General features: G+C 37.9%; 1 protein-coding gene across 1 annotated transcript in view; it reads right to left on the bottom strand.

Moving 5' to 3' along the window:
* Window positions 1–12,497, bottom strand: part of LOC114570152 (ral guanine nucleotide dissociation stimulator-like 1) — a 44,525-nt gene extending 32,028 nt beyond the window's left edge. Inside the window, exon 1 of the mRNA XM_028600397.1 lies at window positions 12,073–12,497. Within this exon, the coding sequence (XP_028456198.1) occupies window positions 12,073–12,096 (24 nt within the window). The 5' untranslated portion in view covers window positions 12,097–12,497. The remainder of the gene's footprint in view (window positions 1–12,072) is intronic.
* Between the last annotated feature and the right edge of the window lie 6,041 nt (window positions 12,498–18,538).

An 18,538-nucleotide genomic window follows, 5' to 3' on the forward strand; every position in this document is an offset into this window, starting at 1 on the left:
GGAAAAAACTCGATGCGATAGCTACGCTCATCTCACCCGTGGAAGCTGCCACGTTGTTTAGACTGAACAGTCGCTTGTCGTTGGGTCACACCTAAATTCGAAGCCATTCCTGCCTGTAGTGGAATGGCTTCAAATTTTACTGTTACCATTTACTGTTCAATATGTTGCAGTTTTACAAACCAGAAAGTGAACAACTTAGCTTGACGGACATGTTTGCATCTATGGTCTCACGTTCATCTCAACACAAGCTAGCAAGAGTACACAACAGACAACTTCCATGTAGGCTACTTCAAAATAAAAGCCCTTCCTGTGACGGTTTGCATTAAAACTAAATTACCGTTAAATAAGGTTGTGTACCTTTTCACATATCAGCTGTAAATCAAGTACTGTAAATAATGTAACTAGTGAGTTTTAATCACACTATAATTGACCATTTCCTTTAGACTGTTTTAAACTAAACATGAATTTTTTATTCAAGTGCTTTAAATAAACATTTTACAACAATGTACTTCAATACAACTCTAAGGTACTTTTAATTGAGTATTTTCATGTTCTCCTACTTGCCTATTGTACGGTTTACTTATCTATTTTTATAGCTTTAGTTACTTTGCATATCCATATTAATTATACAAAATATTATGAAAAATCTATAATATTAGTATTAAAGTGGATAAAGATGAGACTTTATTGATTCAGTGATGAAATTCACAAGCTAGCTGCCAAGTCAAACTTCCGCTTTTATTTTGGCGAAAGTAACTCAAAAGTAATGCAAAAGTAGTGTAACGCATTACAATTCAGAGACAGTAATATTGTCATATAACTAATTACTCTCAAATGAAAGAAACTAGTAATCTATAATGTATTACATTTTGGAAGTAACTTGCCCAACACTGGCAATGACAACAAATGACCTTTTGGTTACACTTTACTTGAAGGTATCTACATACAGCCCGGTCTCACGACAGTTTGTGGAATGGTCACGTTATTGAATCTATTGATTCGTGTACTGAACACGGGTTAGGGGATTGGTCAGGGGATAGGACCTGAACATGTAAGCATGGACGCCTGGCCAATAGTAGTGTGTGAATGCTATTGAAGGGCGGGTCTTGGCGTGGCCATAGTGGGAAAATAAATATCACTGCCAGGGATGCCATAACCATACACTCAACTCACGATTGGACACACAATTTTAAGTAGGGTTGGCCATCGTTTTGGGTACTTACTGATATCGGTGCTAAACTTTTAAAACGGTACCGGTGCCTAAATGGTGCCTGCACCGATACTTAACCCTTGTCTCGTCTTCCCGTTGAGCATGCAATGTCTAGTTTCTCTGGGTTAAAATTTAAAATGAAAACTTTATGTTCCTCTTTTTCGACATTTTTATCGCTTTTCCAATGTTCTTTATGGTAATCTTTTTTCAAATCCTATGAAATTGAATTAAACACCCAAATTCAATGAAAGTAGTGACCTGATCCTTTATTTTATTGGGAAAAACATTGTATTGACAGACCACACACACACACACACACACACACACACACACACACACACACACAGAGACACCTAAATTGAGGACAGAACGCTCGTTATTATAAGTGCAATGATAAGTTAAAGTCCAATAAAAACTTTATCAAACTGTATGAATGTGTGTCCCAGGCCAGTTTAGTGTGTGTGTGTGTGTGTGTGTGTGTGTGTGTGTGTGTGTGTGTCCCAGGCCAGGATAGGAAATTATCTAACAATGTAAAGATCAACAAGCCACTGACACATGCAGTATGTTCAAACATGATTCAATCAAAGTCTTAAATCCACCAGCTATTTTCATATTATACCAACATTTGCAGTATCCTGAGCCTTTTTAGTGATTAGGAAAACTTAGGCCAGAGTTATTTTATTCTCCCAAAACCAAGTTTCCTTTTTATTTTTAAAGAAGTATACCAACAACGACAAATCTCAACTTATTTTTGCAATTTTCACCGTGTCTCGTAACTTCATTTGCAACTTTTATCGCAATTTTTATAAAAGCTCCCTCAAAATCAGGCATTTTGGGCCCAACAATCTCAAAAATAGGTCCGCGAAATCCTGGAGGGACTGATTATAGTGAAAGGGTGGTGTTGGAACAACCACTCCCCATATGTTACGCTGCAATGTAGGCGGCTCATAACGTTAAAATGAAGAAGAGAAGTGAATCGCCTGAATGTGTGAAAACAGCTTTATCTCACAGAGCCTAGGGTTGTGAGATATTAACAAAATGTGGTATTGCGATATCAATATTAATTTAGATATTTTTAAACATTAAAATTGCAAAAGTTATGGGAAAACCCATCAACATAGATTCATAACAAATACAACACAAGGTTTATTTCAACTGACGATCATATTGGACTGGTCCAACATGAATATATAAATAAATAAGGACCATGTCTACAGAACAGGACATGTTCTACTGGTTGGACAGTATAAAATATATAAATAAGGTCCATGTCTACAGGACATGTTCTACTGGTTGGACAGTATAAAATATATAAATAAGGTCCATGTCTACAGGACATGTTCTACTGGTTGGACAGTATAAAATATATAAATAAGGACCATGTCTACAGAACAGGACATGTTCTACTGGTTGGACAGTATAGAATATATAAATAAGGACCATGTCTACAGGACAGGACATGTTCTACTGGTTGGACAGTATAAAATATATAAATAAGGTCCATGTCTACAGAACAGGACATGTTCTACTGGTTGGACAGTATAAAATATATAAATAAGGTCCATGTCTACAGAACAGGACATGTTCTACTGGTTGGACAGTATAAAATATATAAATAAGGTCCATGTCTACAGAACAGGACATGTTCTACTGGTTGGACAGTATAGAATATATAAATAAGGACCATGTCTACAGGACAGGACATGTTCTACTGGTTGGACAGTATAAAATATATAAATAAGGACCATGTCTACAGAACAGGACATGTTCTACTGGTTGGACAGTATAAAATATATAAATAAGGACCATGTCTACAGAACAGGACATGTTCTACTGGTTGGACAGTATAAAATATATAAATAAGGACCATGTCTACAGAACAGGACATGTTCTACTGGTTGGACAGTATAAAATATATAAATAAGGTCCATGTCTACAGAACAGGACATGTTCTACTGGTTGGACAGTATAAAATATATAAATAAGGTCCATGTCTACAGGACAGGACATGTTCTACTGGTTGGACAGTATAAAATATATAAATAAGGTCCATGTCTACAGGACAGGACATGTTCTACTGGTTGGACAGTATAAAATATATAAATAAGGTCCATGTCTACAGGACAGGACATGTTCTACTGGTTGGACAGTATAAAATATATAAATAAGGACCATGTCTACAGAACAGGACATGTTCTACTGGTTGGACAGTATAAAATATATAAATAAGGTCCATGTCTACAGGACAGGACATGTTCTACTGGTTGGACAGTATAAAATATATAAATAAGGACCATGTCTACAGAACAGGACATGTTCTACTGGTTGGACAGTATAAAATATATAAATAAGGTCCATGTCTACAGGACAGGACATGTTCTACTGGTTGGACAGTATAAAATATATAAATAAGGTCCATGTCTACAGGACAGGACATGTTCTACTGGTTGGACAGTATAAAATATATAAATAAGGACCATGTCTACAGAACAGGACATGTTCTACTGGTTGGACAGTATAAAATATATAAATAAGGACCATGTCTACAGAACAGGACATGTTCTACTGGTTGGACAGTATAAAATATATAAATAAGGTCCATGTCTACAGGACAGGACATGTTCTACTGGTTGGACAGTATAAAATATATAAATAAGGTCCATGTCTACAGGACAGGACATGTTCTACTGGTTGGACAGTATAAAATATATAAATAAGGACCATGTCTACAGGACAGGACATGTTCTACTGGTTGGACAGTATAAAATATATAAATAAGGTCCATGTCTACAGGACAGGACATGTTCTACTGGTTGGACAGTATAAAATATATAAATAAGGTCCATGTCTACAGGACAGGACATGTTCTACTGGTTGGACAGTATAAAATATATAAATAAGGACCATGTCTACAGAACAGGACATGTTCTACTGGTTGGACAGTATAAAATATATAAATAAGGACCATGTCTACAGAACAGGACATGTTCTACTGGTTGGACAGTATAAAATATATAAATAAAGAGAACAGGACACAACTTTTCTTATCAGCTTCTCTGATTCGTTCCGTTTTGTTGTCTCTATTTCCTCACTCACACTGTCACTGCTGAAATATGCACACACGACACGTGGTACGCTCCGTAGGGTTTGTCATGTGGTACGCTCCGTAGGGTTTGTCACGTAGTGGCCCCGTGCGCTGACGTGCACTAACATGTGCACGTGGCACGGTAACTGGCCAATGAAACATGACCATTACAGCGTTTCAAGCTCTAAATCAAACATAACTCAGCCCCCCTGACGGGACACAGCGCTCCACTAAATAAACTAAATATGACATACTTATCAGAACACTTTCAACATAATACTGCGCAACGTGATTTCATGATAATGTGATGAAGTTGATATTTCATGCACCCCTTGCGCAGCCCTTTTTTTTTTTAAACTGTCTTTATTTATGTAAAGTAAATTATAATAGGTTTTTGGGGTAGGTTGCACTAGCCAATTCAGAATCAGAATCAGAAAGGGTTTTATTGCCAAGTACGTTTTTTAACACATACAAGGAATTTGTTTTGGTGTTGTTGGTGCACCTCACACATTCTCTAAATGGAATATTAAACAATATAAATATAGGTATAAACAATATAAGTGTAAGTATATGTACACAGTATTAAATTAAAAATAAAGATAGAAATAAAAAATAGTAGTCTGATTATTGGAGGGGTTGTAAATTAAGCCTATGGTCAAGAGGCTGTGGAGAAGTATTAAATAGTGGCGAGCCTCTGTGACCAAACCAACAGGTGACACAGAGTATCCCACTGATCCCATGTGATTATGGCTCACCACGACTACGTAACATTTGTTTATACTCATAACCATCATGCCAAGCATATGATGACTGTGCAAACGGTGTGCAATGATAATAATTATCAGATGATACTCCACGCTACATGCTGCCGTGAGACAGTGTTTAGGTTTCTTGTCAACAGTGTCGCGGTTACATAACCAACCAGAGTTTTCCCAGAATTCTGTAGCTTCATTTGAATGTTTTTGGTAAAATACAGGATTGTTTAAAAAAAAACGAAAACTAGGGTAGTACATCAAATAGTACTCCAAAACAAATGGAAACACTGACTATTAAATAGAAGGGGTGTGCAAAAAAAAATCGATTCACATTCGAATCGCAATTCAAGCTCTACCGATTCATATTTTTGTATTAAAAAATAGATTTTTGAATCGAATCTTGAGCCTGAAAATCAGTATTGAATCGTGACATTTTCAGAATTATGCACCCCTATTAAATATGGCTGCTTGATTATTGGAAAAAATAATAAAAAAATAAATAAATCATAATCACGATTATTTTGTTCAATATTAAAATCACGATTATTTTACACAGTTTTGGAAAGATGTTGCATTTATTGAACTTGTATTGAAGTTATTGAACATTTAAACAAATCAACAGTGAAAACACCTTGGACAGTGACATTTCCATTCATATTTTTTCCTGATTGAATATGTTTTTTCATTCCGAACACAAGACAAAACTTGAACTGCATGCATTTAGAGTGCAGATGGGTCCACATTATTCTGTCCGAGCCCGACACAGTTAAAATCTCATGTTTTTGTGTTTTTGTGTGTTTGTGGGAAATCTTTTATGAAGCAACTGTAGGAAGGCATTCAGAAATGTCAACAGATGAGGTCATCAGCTCACACGGGGCAACAAGTGCACGTTAACACAGGCGCACCTCTACATTATAAGCTTATATTTAAAATGTTCAATGCCTTATCGCGCAAATGTCAGGAAATTTCACTAAATCCAAGCTCCAAAGTCTGTAGTGAATTGCAATAGCAAATTTCACATTCATTGAGAAAAAAAAGGCCATAAGGCTTCTATCTCAATTATAGCGCCCCCAGATTTAGATGATGAACAACCAAAAACATTGTAATGGACCTTTAATTCTGCAGAGGAGATGAAAGAAACCACCTGCGTTCACAATAATTATTTAAAATCTAAACTGCAGATGGGAGGACTCCCATCCTCGTATGTGAATGATCAATTTAAATGTCGTTATGTGAAGACAAAAGGTTTAGCTGCTGTGTCTAACCAGTATAACACAACCCCCATTGTCAGGGAAACTAAGACTGTTTGTCAGCCACACAGATGGGAATCTATGCATTGTGTCAGCGATGGGGGTGCTAAGCACTGCTAAAAGCCACGTTTAAATCAGAAAACATATCCATGGAGTTCAAGATACTGTTGGATTTAATATGAATGAAAAGGGCAGATCATAACACTTGAACTCTGTCACAGTCTTGAGCTTTTTGCAGCCTCTTGTAATTTATTTGTGTTTTATAAAATTGGCGTCGAAAAAAAAGGTATCGAAGTCACGCTATTGGTATCAGTTACTGTTAATACACAGATATTTCTTAGAGTGCAGTTACTGTTGCAGTTCCACTTTGTCCATGGTTTTCTTGGATACATCTAATATATATATATATATATATATATATTAGGGCCGGGACTCGATTAAAAACATTAATCTAATTAATTACAGGCTTTGTAATTAATTAATCGAAATTAATCGCATTTTAATTCCATAAATATTTGCCCTGAGAACAGTGAGAAGTAATTTTTTTCACATGGATTTTTAGTATACCATTGAATAATGTCTGAAAACATAAGCTTAAGCAACACAATATTGTTTATTTTTGTTCAACCAAGTCCAGCAGACCAGTGCAATTTTGTAGCAATAGCATATTTAGAAATATAGTACATTTCAGAAATTCAGGTAGCCTATAGGTAGGTAGACCTTCTGTAAACTATGTTTTTTTAAGTAAAACACAATACCAATAGTTATCCTGGCAGCAGCAGCCATAAGCCCCGCCCACAGACTCTATACACGATGTGATTGGCCCGGCTAGAGTTTGGTTTTTCCAGCTCGCAAGCCAACGGAGATTTGCTAGACTGACCCTGGCTGCAGATTACATTTGCTGCTGCTAGAGTGGTCTATATTTCTAGGCTAGGTATCGGTACCAGTATCAGAAATATTTGAACAATACCCAGCCCTAATAACTCCTGCCTAGGGATGAGCATCGTTTTGATTTCAAGAATTCTGAGTCTTTCACTCACTTTTTGATTCAGGTTGTTATCTATTCTTTGGTGACATGCTTATTTCACAGATAAGAGGAAAGTTTTATTTAGATTCAAATGGTGATGTACAGTTTCACCGGGCTTTGTCAACATAAAATAAAGCCAGACTTTACACAACACAACAAGCGCCTGAAAGTACGGCCAGCTTCTACGGAAACCATGTTAAATTTAGAACCGATGATCGGATTCAAAACCAGGGTTTCGTCCAAATCTGCATACTCTGCACATAGCCTGGATGCCGGCCGAACTTAGCCCCGCCCACAACATTTGAGGTCTGGAAGTACAGGGAACTCAACTACTAACTCTGGCTGTGTCTCAAACCGCACACTTCTGTCAGTACACTGCTAATGGTCACTGACCACTTCCTGCCGTAGCGCCCACTTTGGATGGTTAGTGTCGTCCCAAAATGAACGTTTATGTTAAAACACTTAACCGGAAATGACGAGCGCTCCGCTCGGCTCGCCGCCTCTGAAAATCTGACAAAAATCTTCTAAACTGACCTTTGTTGATCTGAAATGAAGACAGATTCAGCAACTGTACGGCCTATTTCCCTCTTAAAATGTTTTCAGAAACACGTTTCGGTGAACTATTTTCGTAAAATGTGTATATATATATATATATATATATATATATAAAAACGTGTATTCTGAACAAGACCACCAATTATATATAATAATAATAATAATAATAATAATGCTGTTGTGAAATCCGGGAGAAGCCAGACCCACGTGACGCGTTCGTCCAATCAGCTGCCGGTCAACGTCCCTTGGTCCCTCCCCCTTTCCACTGCGTAGTCAAGATGGCACCTGTTTAGTGCGCGTAGTGTCCATCGTTCCCAAGGGGGTAAGCTTCGCTTCAGAACTCGAGCCATCTATGGCGCCATTTTGTTACTACAAAGGTATCACCTCTTGTTAGCATTTTTGACGTCACTTTGACAGAGAATAACTTTACATCTGAAGCGTTTAAAGACTCTATTTGTCCGTTGTTTATTTCTAAAGAAACACGACGATGTATAAAAGGCTCCATTACCTTGTAGCTCACGTTATGGCTCCGTAGCAGACGCTTTTATAACAATAGGCTAACGATTGGGTCATAACCACGAGACTTACTGTCACACAGTAGAGGAATTACCGTATAGTACAGGAGAAGCTCACAGGCAGTTTGGACTTCCATTATCTGTTTAGGTTTAATTACTAATGTTAACTAGCATGTTAGTGATCAGTAATTACTAATGTTAACTAGCATGTTAGTGATCAGTAATTACTAATTTTAACTATCATGTTAGTGATCAGTAATTACTAATGTTAACTAGCATGTTAGTGATCAGTAATGACTAATGTTAACTAGCATGTTAGTGATCAGTAATTACTAATGTTAACTAGCATGTTAGTGATCAGTAATGACTAATGTTAACTAGCATGTTAGTGATCAGTAATTACTAATGTTAACTAGCATGTTAGTGATCAGTAATTACTAATGTTAACTATCATGTTAGTGATCAGTAATTACTAATGTTAACTAGCATGTTAGTGATCAGTAATTACCTGTGTCTATGTTATCTCCTTACATATACCTACACTCTCCGTCTCTGTGAGATTGGGAATGATTGAGATTTCTCTCTCACAGCTACCAGAAGACTTCACACTTTCAGACACGTTGCTCACGTCACATCTACGTCTTCAAGCTCAGTTGGAGGCTGCTCAGTAACACTCAGCCAGCACCGGGAAAGAGACTTCTGATATCCTCCACTGGTCTCTGACCAGAGACACGGAGTCTATTGGTCCATTATGTATATATGTCTATGATCGTTCCACACTGTACTTTTTGACCGTTTTTAGGGGGTCATCCTGGTACTTTCAGTGCTCTGACTTTTTGCATTATCTACATTATATACTTAAAACTAAGTGTTTGAAGTGTGCAAGTAGGCGGTTTGAGACACAGCCATTGTTTTATCTAAAGTTGGCACCTCTCTCTCTCTCTCTCTCTCTCTCTCTCTCTCTCTCTCTCTCTCTCTCTCTCTCTCTCTCTTTCCCTCCCTCTCTCTCTCTCTCTCTCTCTCTCTCTCTCTCTCTCTCTCTCTCTCTCTCTCTCTCTCTCTCTCTACCACTTTGTTTGATCTTATCTTATCTTTTTGAAACGCTGCCAGCTTTTTTTTTTATTAGAAAAGTGCCATATAGTCAACTTTGTCATATAGCCTTATTGTGTGGAATAATTCAGACCTAAAAGCTTGGGACACAAATGGTTTTCCAAGACCTAATGTTAAATGTCTACTTGCTTTCTCTGCCGGGCATCGGTCAGGATTTGTGAATCATTTGCATATTAACCAGATGGATTAGACAAAGGTCACACAAGACCTGTTATTAGCGCCTGCTGTTGTTATGTAATGCTTTAGGTTTTAAAAGGAGCACTGCGCTGATTTTTAGTTCAATGGTCCCCAAACGTTTGATAAGATTTCATCCCATAGTCCCCCATCCGCAGACAGGACTTTAGCTTTTAGACTGCTTTGTTTTTTTATTACAGAAAGTTTATTAAAACATGTGATCCAAAATAGTAGCGCTGCAAAGACAAAAATGGAAACAATCATTAGTGTTAAACCACTGTTGTTCTCAAATCAGACCATTGATCCCCATCTGATGGGCTTTTTGCTTTGAAGGCGCTGACACACCAAGACGATAATCGGCCGTCGGACAGTCTGGCGAGGTCGGTGACTCGAGTCTGTTCGGTGCGTTCTGTGCCGTCATTGGTCTGAGGAGCAGTCAGCCTTCATTTGGGATGATTTGACTTGTTGAATCGGTGGGCGGGCAGTCAGACTCAATGACCAATCTGATTGGTGGAGTGCTAGCCCTTGACTAGCGAATCAGTGCACTTATGTTAAAACACTTAGCGGAAATGACGACATCCTAAGAATTAGGGCTGTGCTTGATTGAAGAAATTCTTAGTCGACTAACACTCATTCAACTGTATCGACTAATCGATTAGTTGATTTAATCGACAGATCTGTAAATCTGAGTTTCTCCTGCAAAGAGTCATGTTAAAGCACCACTTTAATTCTTGTGTTTACCAGAGATGTGCTCATACATTTCTTGGAAATAAGTCATTCAGCATGAAAACAGCATCAAACATGACTAATGGACTAAAGAGATCTAAGTTGACTAAGACCAAAACGACCGATTAGTCAACTAATCGACTAAGAGGGAGCAGCTCTACTAAGAATGATCTGTAATAATTAAAGTGCAAAGTGCAAAAAGTGCTGGTGTATGTATTGCACCCCTGCTCTGCTGGGCTAAGATTTCCTATTGGGGAGTTCAGCAGCTTGATGGACGTTGGGATAAACGATAACTTAAGTCGGTTTGTTGCCAGGAACTGATGATGAGCTCTGGGTCTGAAATGTAAAAGGTAGTACATGGACAGGAACACACTTTATAGACAGACCTTTTGCAGCTTCAGTAAAAACAGCGTGTGGACTATAGAGCTGGAAATCAATCAATTAAATCAGGGGTCTTCAATGTTTTTTTGGCCGAGGACCCCTTAGCTGAAAGAGAGACAGAGAAGGGACCCCCTACTACTGTACATACAGTATATATCATGTTTTAATGTTAAGCATACATCTGGAAGGCACAGTGAATCCTTAAGCGTACCTCTATGGCTACCATATGGCTACTTTACCTATAATAAGCTTATCTTCAATGTGCAAATTAAATGTTTTCACAAAAAGGCCAAATTATCTTTCCTAATAATAGGTTGGATTCATATTATTGTTAATTATTATTATTATTATTATTAATATTTTCAGACATATTTGAACTTTTGAAAAAAGAAACTTTCAAAAACATTTTAGACATAATTTGGCGGCCCCCCTGCACTTACTCTAAAGACCCCCATAGGGGTCACAAACCCTGTGTTGAATATCTTTGAATTAAATCAATTAGTTATCAATCTTAAACTATTTTGATCTAAACAAATAATCGGCTTGAATAATTTTTATGAAACAAAGTCAAACTTCTCTGATTCCAGCATGTGAATACTTTCTAGTCGTAGAACATTTTCATTTCCAAAAATACATTAAAGAAATAAATACTTGACCAAAACAGAAAAGAATAGATCGAAACATAGGAAGGGAATTGTAATGTGAAAATGTATTGTTATATATTGTTGTATATCATTTTAAGACCTAAAAGATTGTCTGCCGTATCTATTTGTTTTGTAATAAAATTATATTGTGAAGTAGGGGCAGGACCTAACAAGCTATTTGCTTCTGCCTGCTCCATCTCAAACTTACACTTTATTATTTATTTTTTGAGTCTTTGGTAAATTCTGATTGTTTGTGTTTGAATTTTGAAGTTTTAATTATTTGTTTTGTTGTTGCAACATTGATGATTGTTTGAGATAAACAATAAAATGAAATAAATTTATGAATTTTCTGACAGAAAGACCAAAACAACTACACGATTAACCGGGAGAATAGGCCTTAATCGACAGATTAATCAACATTGAAAATAGTCGTTAGATGTAACACTAGACTTTGGACTTCACGGAATATAAAAAAAAAAACTTAATATAAAAGTACGTTTTTAAACATGAAGAGAATGACTCAAGAGCCAACTGAAGTTGGACTTGCAGACCCAGGGATGTTTTTTCACATACAAATCAGAACAAAAGCCCAAATGTCTTTACATCTCTTATAGCTTACAGACAGTCATTATAGTCTTACCATAGTTAGCTCCCATTTCCCCATCTCGTCCGGGATCCTAAGGACTGCTGCTGTCCATCTTGGCACGAATCGTTGGACTGAAAATAAACTTCCACCTCGCGAAGCATGCAGTCAATGTCAGGACTGCATTTTGATTTTAATAAAAACGCTTTTTAAATATATAATTCTCTGGGTTTGGAACTACATTAACGCTACAACTACAAAGACGACTTGTACTTCAAAGTATTCGCCGTATTCTATGCTAGCAGAGGAGGGGATGTGACCGGCTCTTTATCAACCATGTGGCGGTTCTTCTGAGCGATAACACAAGTCAAAGTGTCCCGACTTTGGCTTCTCTGCCGGCTGTGTCCACCGGTACCAGTCGCACACTGGACTGGAACTCACTGGGGGTTAAAGTGGGAGGCGACCTTCTTTCTGCTGTCAGTGTTGACGGTAGGAGGAGAGAGAGAGAGAGAGAGGGAGAGAGAGAAAGGGTGAGAGGGGTGTGTCTGGCGGTGTGTTTGTGTGGGGAGGGGCTGCTTTGCTGTCAGTGTGCCGTCTTAGGTTTTAAAGAAAAAGTGTGCGAAATATTGTCTTTCTTGCCAACTGTTAGCTTGAAGATTGATTCCACCCTTATGTTTTACCGATCGCCTCTGCATTAGTTGATTTGGTCGACATTTCGGTCACAAGGACCTTTCTCAAGACATATTTGACAGAGTATTTATTTGGCTGTTGTTCTGGCTTTGTACAGTATTTACGTATGGAAGCCCATTTCTGCCAGTTTGATGGAAAAAAAAAGATCCTTTAAGTCAGTATAATGACAAACAAAAATAATGACTCAATTTCTCGAGAAATTTAATTAGTATCTTAAAATAAGGAGAAACTTTCTCATAATTATGACTTAGTTTTTAAGACATTATTTCTCATAGGTGAAAAGTTTGTCCAAAAAATGAGAAACCTTCTAGAAATAATGACTTAGTTTTTCTAAATAGTGTCGTATTGCTACTTTTACTTTAAAGTGCTCATATTATGCTCATTTTCAGGTTCATAATTGTATTTAAAGGTTGTACCAGAATAGGTTTACATGGTTTAATATAAAAAAAAACACCATATTTTTGTTGTACTGCACATTGCTGCAGCTCCTCTTTTCACCCTGTGTGTTGAGCTCTCTGTTTTAGCTACAGAGTGAGACCTCTCCCTGCTGTTCCATCTTCGTTGGGAGTCGCACATGCTCAGTACCTAGGCAAGGACTACTAGCCAGTCAGAAGCAGAGTATGAGGGCGTGCCCTGACAGTACCTAGGTAAGGACTACTAGCCAGTCAGAAGCAGAGTATGAGGGCGTGCCCTGACAGTACTTAGGTAAGGACTACTAGCCAGTCAGAAGCAGAGTATGATGAGTAACGTGTGTTACAAAGTGATGCACGTTTGTCTCTGAAGTAAAGTCTGGACTACAACAGAGCTGTTTGGAGCAGTTTGTGAACAGTGTTTTCTGTTGGAGACGGTAACTTTGGGCTTTTTCACTTTAACCTATAACATGCACAAACATATATAACAAAATAAAGGAAAGGGAAAAGCCAAAATGCGTAATATGAGCACTTTATGTAAATTATGTGAATGCTTCTTATAGACACAAGACGTCTCCTGCGTCACTGACTCGGTATGCATGAACTCAAGTTTCCACATCACACTTAAGTAAAATGCATGCTGGACCATGACTGGCTTCCAAACTAGTTGTCAGAAAGTCATGCTTGTATGTACACGTCCTAAACTGAGATTTAAAGCGAGCACATAGAAACTTTCCTCCTTCAGGAGAGGATTTTGAAAACAATGCTGTCGTGTCAAACTCTGCACATGCATCAATGTGCACAGACAGTGAAGCTCCAACATCCAAGTGAAGTAATAACACACACAATGTTTGGATGAACGGGACTTTAAAGAGGCTGTACTTGAAATAGTGAAAACAACAGGCTGAGATTGCATCACACGGCTCTTACATACCGTTCCCTAATACATGAAATACCTACGTTTGTCACGGCTATATGCACTAACACTGGGTCTGCCGAGGTTTCTTCCTAAAAGGGAGTTTTTTCTTGCCACTGTCGCAATAGCCACTGTTAATGCTTGCTCTTGAGGGAATTACTGTAATTGTTGGGGTTTTGGAATTTATAGAGTGTGGTCTAGACCTACTCTATCTGTAAAGTGTCTCGAGATAACTTTTGTTATGATTTGATACTATAAATAAAATGGAATTGAATTGAAATTACTCCACTTTATCTCAACATATTTTAATGTTCTGAACAGGGCTGTCAAAATTAACCTGTTATTAAAGGTGTCCTGCAATACAAAACCGTTTTTACTTGCATTTTTTGAAATCTGTCAGGTCCAAATGTGTTTATGTTATGTGGTGAATGTGAAAATGAACTACAGCTACCTCCTCTGTCAGCTCTAGACACTGAACAGAAATAAGCAGATCACAACAGCTGGTCAGTCTGACATCATGTTGCCTGAGCTCATTACTATTCATGAGCTCGCCCACTTGGGCTGGGTAAAGGATGCTGACAGCCAGGCTGTCATTGGCTAGCTGTAAGCCAATCAGATTCAAACAGCTTAGCTTGTTGAATATTAATGAGAACTGGCACAAATCGAGCCGAGTCTTCCTGCAGGCTTTCTACACCGCGCTAGAATGGCTTGAAACAAGGTAACCAAGGCATTTATTTCCACAAAAAATGTTACAGAGTCCATGGTAGAACTTCAGACATTACCACAAAGTCATGAAATACGTGTAGCAGGGCACCTTTAAAGAGTTAGTCTATATCCACGACGTTCCAGTTTCGGGATTGCTCTCGTTCTATTTTCGGATGTCAGATTCTACGCGTACGAGAATACTTTGATTAGTTGGTGGAAGCAATTACACATGAATAAGCTCATATTGGTGAAAGAACAAATGTTTTTTTTTGCTAAAAATCAACTCTAAACATTACACAACGTAGGTTTAAGTAGGCTATTTCGACACAATTCACTTCCGGGATTGTTCAGGTGATACCGGAAATATCCTGCAGGATGTACGTGTCCTTCCTCTGTCTCTGTGTTGGCGTTCTAACCTCCGGTGGATTTGTACAAACTACTTTTGAATGTCCACATGTTCCACCAAAACAAGTTCCTTCCTGAGGCTATTTAGCACCGTGGCTCCGTCCGGAGCTTAGCCCCGCCCACGACGATTGTGATTGGTTTAAAGAAATGCCAATAAACCAGAGCATGTTTTTCTCCTCTTCCACAATTCTGTGTGGAGTAGACAGACCCTCCTCCACAGCGCTGTGTAGAAAGCAAAGCGAGACTAATAACGAGTTAACGCCAATCCCTTTTAACGCCACAAATTCACGTTCTGTGATGTTGCTCCATAGTTTGGGCAATGATGAAGCTGCAGCTGTAACGTGGACAGTGCGGCCATCTTGGCAACTTTTTGCTTGATTTTGTGACTTTTCAGACCATCTTAGCAGCTTATAAGTCTATATTCTGTATTATATAAGCGGAACGGTAGCAGGTCTTATAATACATATATGAACGGGAGTGGATGGCTGCTAGAAACAGCTCTTGAGCAGCAATGGATAAAGAAAAGTTTCTTTTGAATGATGAGTTGAGTTTTAAAGCCCTTCCAGATGTTTGTCTTCACAACACTGAAGTTATCTGCACGGACTGAGTTATGACCGGAGTACGTCCAGTCTCAAATACCACTTGAGCACTAAAACATAAACATATATCCCTTTTAAAAGTACATTTAGAACAGATACAACTTGAAGTTCACTTTGGATAATACTGCGAATAACCACAATTTAAAAAATGTTAATCGACTGATAGCCCTGGTTCTGAATGTGGAGGACCTTAAAATGCATTTTACATTTTGTTGTTGACAATTAGGGTTGGGTACCGAAACCTAAACGACCGGTATCTTTCGGACCGAATAGCAACGCAGATTTTGGTGGCTGTGACACTTACACACTGAACGCACCGTGAAGACTCCTGATCTGTTGCTGCACAAATAACAATACACACATCCACAGATCATTTTTTATGTTTTTAGATTAAAAAAATAGACAAAAACGTTTGGCCTTTCTAGATTATAATGACATTTATTTAAAATGCATTTAGTGTGGCCTAAAATGTGTTTTGTTTTTGTCTGCTGTGGCAAGTTCTTTAAGCCGAAAAAGATTTGACTTAATCATCAGGGTGATTTCGTCTTGGGCTTGCAAACTTGCAAAAACATTTTAACAGAAAGTTTGGCATTACAAACTGGAGGAGTTGGGGGCATATAAAGGTGTTGTCCAGTTGCATTATAGGATGTGTTTTTGGAACTTGCAAATACAAGTGCTTACATTTTTGACCATTCTTTTTTAAAATCTGTTGCTCACAAGTCCCCCAACTTCATAGAAGTGCAGCACTAAATCACAGAAAAATCACAATTTAACAAAACCCAGGTCATCTATGAGCGTGTGTGTTTGTTTTAGTGCGTACTCACCCTTGGCCCACTTGCCTTGAAACGTGCTCGAGCACGACTGTCGCCCCTGCACTCACACAGCAATAAACCATCCAGGGCCAGAGCACGCTTACGTCATTACATTGCAGACTTGCTGACTACAATATCTGTTCATCTTCAAGGTAAGAACCAGCCCCGGGCATGTTTAGTGATCACACTGATGCAGGGGTTCCCCAAGAAAAGTAGTTAAAGCTTTAGATAGTGTGTCGTTTCTGGGAGGAATTCTAGGTAATGACAACAGAGCTGTCGCTGCGTCCATACGATACTAGTACAGGATACAATAATATAGCATAATAATATATATTTATTTATTTATAGCTTTTATTTTGAAGATGTAAATACAATACAACATCCAAAGAAAAAAGTAATGTAAAAAAAGAACAGTTAAAAAAATAAAACTCCATAATTTCTTGTACTTAAAGACCTATTTACACATTCAAATACCACATATCATACCAGAGCAACCATAGTAGATGAATGTCCTCCACACAGGTACTAGTAGCCAAGGAGGACACAAAGGATTAAAAAAACTTGATGGACTCTTCAGAAGAGATCTTTTTTGCGTGCCAAAGTCGCCGGACACAACAATCTTCTGAACATAGACATCCTGAGAAATCCAGAGAGAGTTGTGTGGAGATAATTGTCTTAATTAGCTTTGTAGCAACTCATTTGGCAACAGCTTGAATGCAATGGACATTCATTAATATCAAAAAGTCCAATGAGGGTCCGTCTGGGGCCAGTCACAGACTGATGGCAGCATTAATGTAGAGCCCAGTAGTTTCTGTGATAACAGAATCATGGACAGATTCCAGAGGGCCCTACATTACGTTGGAGCTAAAAGCTAACTGGAGATTTGAAAATATGACTACGTCTAGGTATCCTAGTCTCGCTTTGCCAGACCCTCCTCCAAAGCACGTTGGAGGAAGGTCTAGCTAGTCCATACAGCATTCTGGGATGGGAAGAAAACATGCTCTGGTTTAATGGCATTTCTTTAAACCAATCAGAATTGTCTTGGGAGGCGCTAAACTTTGCACAGAGCCGCTGCAAAATAGTCATGCGAGAGAAAACTCTGATTGGACAGATAGTCTAGCTAGCTGTCTGGATTTACCCTGCAGAGATCTGAGGAGCAGTTAACCATAGTCCTCACAAATCAACTAAATTTAAAATTCCTGGAAGTGGAACCCGAAGGATATACAGTAGACTAAGGTTTCCAACTGTTTAATATTAGTCAACGTTTCGGTGATAGACCATCTTCAAGCAAATGTCTCATCCCTAGAAGCCATCTTTTGTAGGAGGTGATTGGTTTGGTGCACCAATCAACCACTTCCACAGGCATTCACATTATTTACTATAGATAGAGCTTAAACTTAAATACAACACTCTTTATAGTAACCATAACAATATATATCATGCCAGAGCAACCCATAGTAGATGGATGTCAATTCCTGTATAATTAATACACACAAAAGATTATGTAAAGTATTCTTAGACAGACATATTTCCAAAACCTGCTTGTACCTTATCCAGTAATAGACAAAGGGATGGAAAAAATTGTTCCCACGAAATCCACCAGGCTTGCAATACACTGTGGGAAACACTGCTGATGGGTACCAGGCCCGAGGTTCAAGTGTCTCTTTCAAGTGGGCCAGGGCTCTGTGTGTGTGTGTGTGTGTGTGTATATATATATGTATATAGATATATATATATATATATATATATATATATATATATATATATATATATATATATATATATATATATATACGATATATACATATATACGTATATATATACGTATATACGCACACGTATATACGATATATATGTATATACGTATATATGTATATATATACGTATATACATATATATCGTATATATACGTATATACGCACACGATATATACGATATATATGTATATACGTATATATGTATATATATATATATACATATACAGTA

This window comes from Perca flavescens, chromosome 15 (assembly GCF_004354835.1).
Source record: "Perca flavescens isolate YP-PL-M2 chromosome 15, PFLA_1.0, whole genome shotgun sequence".
Classification (NCBI taxonomy): domain Eukaryota; kingdom Metazoa; phylum Chordata; class Actinopteri; order Perciformes; family Percidae; genus Perca; species Perca flavescens.